General features: G+C 40.1%; 1 protein-coding gene across 1 annotated transcript in view; it reads left to right on the top strand.

Moving 5' to 3' along the window:
* LOC112083065 overlaps positions 1 to 888 on the top strand; it is a 3,741-nt gene extending 2,853 nt beyond the window's left edge. The window contains exons 7-8 of the mRNA XM_024150792.1: positions 19 to 80; positions 177 to 888. Of these exons, the coding sequence (XP_024006560.1) occupies positions 19 to 80; positions 177 to 888 (774 nt within the window). The remainder of the gene's footprint in view (positions 1 to 18; positions 81 to 176) is intronic.
* Positions 889 to 6,723: the final 5,835 nt, after the last annotated feature.

Raw genomic sequence — 6,723 nt, 5'->3', positions numbered from 1 at the left:
TGTGTTCTTTCTGAGAAGGACTTGAACATTGTACATCTCTCTGTGATTCAGAACATGGCAAGCGTGGAACCTTACGTGGAGTAAGTCTTGAATTTTTTAATCCTTTTGAAAACCCTACTTCTAAGTGCTTTTACATTTAGGTTTCGTAAATAATTTTTCATGTGTTCCATTTGCAGCATGCACCTACAACATCTACAGGACAGTAATGAGAGATGTAGACGTGATGCAACAACATTATGGAGAACCCATACGCAGAAATTTGCGACTTGGTTGAAAGAGCAGATACCAGTAACTTCAGAGAATCACGATGAAACACTGAACTGGCTGGCCTATGGTCCTAGGGCAAACGCAAGGTCTTTTAGTGGCTACATCATCAATGGTCTGCGGTTTCACACCATATCAGTTGACAGACAAACTCAGAACAGTGGTGTTCTGTACGAGGCAACAGCAATGTGTCGTTCTAGTGCAAAAGACACTTCTCAGATGGTTGATTTAGTAAGTTACTATGGCAGAGTGGTGGAGATTATACTGATCGACTACAACACATTCTACATTCCTGTTTTCCGCTGTCTATGGGCAAACATAGGAAACGGAGTGAAGGTAGAAGATGGCTTCACACTAGTCAACCTGAACCAAAGCCAAATGGCTTTTGCTAGAGATCCATACATCCTCGCCTCACAAGCCAAGCAAGTATTTTATTCCAGAGTAGATGAGACATCCACTTGGTATGTAGCTATGAGAGGTCCTACAAGAAGATACACTGAAGAAGATTGTGAAGATGGTCATGCAGATGTTGGTCCATTGCCAGCAGTTGTAGATATGGATGCTCATGACTTGGTTGATGATAGTACAAATGCTCGGGCTGACTGTGAAGGAATTTATGTCTGAAAGGAAGCATTTTTTTCATGTTTGTTTTGTAATGAATTGGTTGATGATTTTTTTTGTTTTGTAATGAATTGTCTGTTGTTTGCGTGGCTTGATGATTGCATGTTTTGATTAACTGTCTGTTTTATAAGTGTTGACTTAGTGTTGTTTCATTCTGTTTTGCTATATTGACACTAAACAATTTTTTTAATGTTTCAGGTGAACCTAGATGGGGAATCGTAGGAACAAGCGTCTGAAGAAGAGTAGGACACCGAAGAAGAAGCAAACAGAGGAGGAGGTTGAAGCAGAGCAATTTCTCGAAGATGTTACAAACAAAGAAGTACTAGAGGAAGAAGAGCATAATCAGATGGAGGAGGATGAGCAGAATCAAATGGAGGATGAAGACCAAGAAGAAATGGAGGATGAGCAGAATCAAATGGAGGATGAAGACCAGGAAGAAATGGAGGAAGAACTGCAGGATGAAATGGAGGAGGAACAGCAGGATCAAATGCCGAATGAAATGGAGGAGGCAGAGCGAGGTCAAATGGAAGAAGAGCAACGACGTAAAATACGTCGAGGAGCAACGAAGATGAAGCACATAGCCAAGGATCCAAATGAACGGCTACATGTTGACTTCACTGATTTGGGAGAACCTTGTGGTCCAGGGTCTGTCTTGTTATCCTCCTATTTGGGTCCATTAGTACGTGAGCATGTTCCTCTGATCATTGATAACTGGAGGAAGGTTACTGAAGATATCAGAACTGTGCTATGGAAATCGATTAAGGTAAGCTGAATCAAATTATACAATTGCTATTAATTTTGGTTACTGAAGATACAATTGCTATTAATTATGGTTGTGTGTTAATGTTTCTCTCATACCACTCTACAGATGAGGTTCGACGTGGACGAAGACTTCAAAAAGGATGCTTTGTTTAAGCAGATGGGGTGTTTGTGGAGAGCATCCAAATCACGTCTGGTGACCTCAATCAGGAATGCTCCTACCATTAGCGCAAGGATGAACCTGCGTCCGAAGAATGTAACTGTGGCTGAATGGCGTAAATTCATCAAAGAGAAGACAAGTACCACCTTCAAGGTTGTCAGTGACGCTTACAGAGAAAGAAGACAGAAGCAGATACCTCACACTTGCGGTCGTAAAGGAATGGTGAGATTGAGAGAAGATCTGGTTAAGGCTAGCGAAGACCCATCACAGGTGTCTAGGCTAAGAGTGTGGGTAAAATCACGAACTAAGAAGGATGGAACGCCTGTCAATGTCACTGCGGCTGAAAAGATAGTAAGTTACTCTGTGAACACTTATTTTATGGAGTTGGATTGTCTGGTGCTTGGTGATTACTATTTCTCTGATTTCTTGTATGTGAACACTGATTTTACATTTTTTTCCAGAGAAAGGCGTCGGAGTTAGAAGTTGAGGGTCGTGCAGATTCATCCTCAACGAATCCAAAGCAAGATCTGATAACTGAGATATTGGGACCTGATCAACCTGGGCGGTTCAGAGCTATGGGCAGAGGCATTAGCACCACCAAGTTAAACTGTTTACAAATTAAGAACAGCTTCGTGGCTGCCATGCAAGAAAAACATGTGTCTCTGGAGAAACAGGTTCATATTTTACAGCAGCAAATTGCCAGAATGAATAACCAGGCTCCTGACACTGATGTCAGTGAAAACTCAAATAACAAGGTATGGTAGAACTTACTTTGAATCAATATATCTCGATAATTGTATTTAAGAATTGATTTGAATATTTTGTCCTGCATGTAGAGTGTAAATACGAAGTTACTACCCAAGTGTTTTCTTGTGGACTGGTCTGCTGTTGATGTCAATGTCGCTGAGGGACGGGTTGTTTCTTGTGAACCTGATGAGTTAGTTAATGGGATACCGTTAGGGCCTAATGCTGTGAAGGTTTTAGTTGAAACTGCAACAATACCAGAAACATTTTTATGGAGACCTGCACCTAATATGTTTACTATGGAGGATGCAGTAGGAGAAATGATAGCATGGCATTCCGATCATTGTATTGTTCCTGCAGCTTCTTTACCAGATGATAATGCTCCTAAGGTTAATTTTCCTCTTCCTATGTAGCTGAATCTGACTCTCAGTCGGGGGTCTTTCTTATTCAAAATTGTTTGTGTTGTTTTGCAGAGCCCTTTCAGCAGTTCTAATAACAAATGCAAACTCATGGACTACGTGCATAATGAGGAAGTCGTTGCTGTAGGCCGATGGCAGACAAAAGAACCAAAAACGTTGGTGAATGGACTTCCTCTTGGTCCAAATGCAATAAAAGTGTATGTGGATGAGGTATTAAACCCTGATGCATACATATGGAGGCCTACTGTGGGGAAGACAGCTATGGAGGATTATCATAATTGTTTTCTAGCATGGCCAGCAAATAGAGTTATGTTTGACTCCGAAAAACCCAGCTCTACAGCAGGAAGTTCTATGGCCGGAAGTTCAAAATCAGCAAGTCCGGCTTTTAAGAATCAAAAGTCTCCACTAAGTGCAACAGCTACTGCTAAACCTGCAACAGGTGTCAACGTTCAGTCTAGTGCTCAGGGTTCTCCAGTTACCCCACCAGCTCCTACAAAGCAACCTGTAATTCCAGCATCTCCTCTTCGCAGATCACAGGTAGTTTCTGTCCTTGCACTACTTGAGTGGTTGTGGTTATCATTCCTGAATATTGGTTCTGCTTTGTGGTATTGTGGTTTGTGGTTGCAGCGTAACAAATTCAAGCCTAATCAAAAAATCAAGCTGATGGATCTGTCCGGAAATAATGTGGTCGTCGCTGAAGGACGTTGGTCATCGAATCATCCTGAACATCTTGTCCACTTTCAACCTTTGGGGTCTGGTGCATGTCGCGTCTTTGTGGATGTTGTGAAGGTTAGAGATGCTGCTGTGTGGAGGCCATCGTCTGAGATCGAGTATATGGAAGATGCATTTGGAAGCTGTCTTGCTTGGCCAGAGGATAAAGTTGTAACTTAATTAAGTGTTTTATGATTTCACGGTTTATCTTAATTCACAACAAGGCCCATAATTTTGGGTTTTATAAAATTTATGAATGGTTGTCGAAACAAAAAACAACAAGGCCCATAATTTCAAATAACAAATAAAAAAACATTTTGGGTTTAGGGTAAAGATAGGGTAACGATAGGGTTTCGTGGTGTAGGGATTGTATTAGTGTTAAAGGTTTAGGTAATGATAGTTTTCAATGATTCATTGAAAAAATACAGATTGTGTTAAGTGAAGGTTAGCAAAAATAACAATAATCAAAGTAAGCTTTCCAAACCTTTGTCATTTAGGGTAAACATGTTTATGTCAAGTTTTAGTGGTTAGGGTATAACTTGGTTAACTTTGAGTGTTTAGTGTATATATGTCCACAAAATGCTGTTTTTTTCCATATTTTAGTTTCTATTGGTTATATGATCACTTATAATGTATATACACATTCAAATACAAGTTTACACCATCCTAAATCATCTCGAAACCAATCAAAATCGATGCTGTTCTTAGTTGATCTCCATATTGTCGTTATCTCAATAGGAGAGAAACAATAAAAAAATCGACACATTTCATCCATTGGATTGAGATGATTAAACGGTGTAGATTACTCCTTTAGGTTATCCTCGCCCTTCTCCCTCATTGGTCGAGTTAGTTTCTGGAGGGAAAACAAAAATTTCCTAATTTTAGGAGCCAAAGTAAAGGTATTTTCTTTATCTCATTCCCACAAATCTCTCTCACGATTCTCTCTCACGATTCTCTCTCACGATTCTCTCCACCACAAATCTCTCTCACAATTTTCTCTCACGCCTTCTCTCTCCGAGCCTCCACAATTCAATCTCCACTTTACAGAGTTCTCTCCTTACAGGTTATAGCGACCTCTTAACCCTTGATTTACTCATCCATCTCTTTATTATATTTCTCTGATTAAAACAAATCTTACAGATCTACAAAGATTTGAAGCCTTTCTCAAAGATAACCAACTTCTGTTAATTTCCAGGTCAGAGAAACTCCAATATATTCAGATCTAACTTCTGTTAATTTTTCAATTTAATCTGTTGGTTGTATTTTGTTCGATTTGTTGAAACTCAACTTTTTTTTTTTCCATTTATCTTAAAGATCTAACTTTGGTTAACTTTTCCATCTAGTAACTTTAATGGCAGCAAGGAAGGAAATAGTCTTAGCACTCCCGGCAACCCACAATTCAGACAACAACAGCCACAACAAGCAGCCACAACTCAATTCCAACGCCCAATACCAGAACCAGGACAGTCCTCAGGAGGCAGTGATGTGGAAGAGATAACAAGAGCCGAGTTCAGACGCTCTCAAGGCTACCACTTGATACGCATTGAGGAACCTGAAGAAGACATCGACCCAATGTTCCGGAACGCTATCAGATCCTTGAATGGTTGGAACTCAGCTCCAGTGAGACGCCCACACCAAGCACATGGACACTCCTCACGAGCCAAGGGTTCTTGTCAATAATATTTCTATAAACCATTGCTTCTGTCTGTGTTTTATTTGCTTATGGTTTGTATGAATCTAAATTGTTTCTTTTGCCATTTTTGTTATTTGTGTCTTTTAGTTTAATAAAAAATCTTGATTTTAATTTTTTTTTTAAATTTACAATTTATGCTATTCAATATTCCGAATAAAACAATTAATTATATCAGGAAAATTTAAAATATCAATCAAAATTAATTTTCAAATTATTCATTTTACGAAATATTTGGCATTTCAAATTAGCTATGGAAATTAAAATCCTAGCACAAGAAAAAAGCTATTTTACATTATTCCGTAACGTAAGAAAAGGCTATTATAGGTGCAAGACTCGAAAATCGCAAGTGTTGCAAGAATATATTCCATGGCAAGATAAAACTGTCATCATAAAATATATTACGACAAAAATAAAACGCCATATCAAGATATAAAACAGCATGTAAATGTCGCTATAAAAGACATTTAATTTAGCAATAGAAAAACGCTATAATATTGAAACTTTCAATAGCACACGAAAATGTGCTACAATAGGGGTGGGGGTCTACCATAGCTGCGGCTGTCATAGCGTAAGTGTTTTCGCAACTAAAACGAAACAATAGCGTTTCCACGGCGCTGGTAATGTTGATATTTCTTGTAGTGTTTTCACAAAAGAGGCAAGAGACAAAAGGGAATAAAGCATAAGTCTTGGGAAAAAACCCTAAAAACTATTTATATGTCTCTAATAACGAACCGGGTCAATCCAGAACAAACCGGGTCCTGACCCGGCTTTAGTGGATAAGGTGACAAATGTGCGAGTTGGTCAAGAGTCTCCCAGGTCGCATGCCCAAGTCGTACAGGTGAAGAAATGGTCTTGTGAGCCTTAGGTCACTTAGTCTCAGCCTCACACCCAAGTAGGTGTGTTTTGCGAGTCTTTGTGCGGCTTAATCTTTTTCTTCTTCAACTCGCATGATCAAGGCAAAATCTGGGGAAGGTATGTGTGCGACTTGGTCATCCCTTAGTCCCAAGCCGCATGCTCAAGTCGCACAACCAAGGAGAGGAGCTTGATCGAGATAACACCCTGTAAGCTCAGCCGCATGCCCATCTAGATGTGAATTGCGAGTCTTTGTGCGGCTAAGTCTTCTCTGATCCTTAACTCGCACGACCATGTAGCAGGGGCCTTCAGGGATGTGTGCGACTTGGTCTCCCTTACTCCCAGGTCGCAGGCTCAAGTCGGTGTAGATTGCGAGACTTCGTGCGGTGTAGTTCCAAACGCGGCCAACTCGCATGCCTAAGTCGCACAGTTATGAACTTATCATTTTTCTTGCTCGGAAGCCTCAGACCTTATCCAGTGATAGCTTACCCGCACTTCTC

This window comes from Eutrema salsugineum, unplaced genomic scaffold (assembly GCF_000478725.1).
Source record: "Eutrema salsugineum unplaced genomic scaffold, Eutsalg1_0 scaffold_7, whole genome shotgun sequence".
In the NCBI taxonomy this organism is placed as follows: Eukaryota; Viridiplantae; Streptophyta; class Magnoliopsida; order Brassicales; family Brassicaceae; genus Eutrema; species Eutrema salsugineum.
Note: the sequence above shows the minus strand (reverse complement) of the source record. Positions and strands in the feature narration are given on the sequence as shown.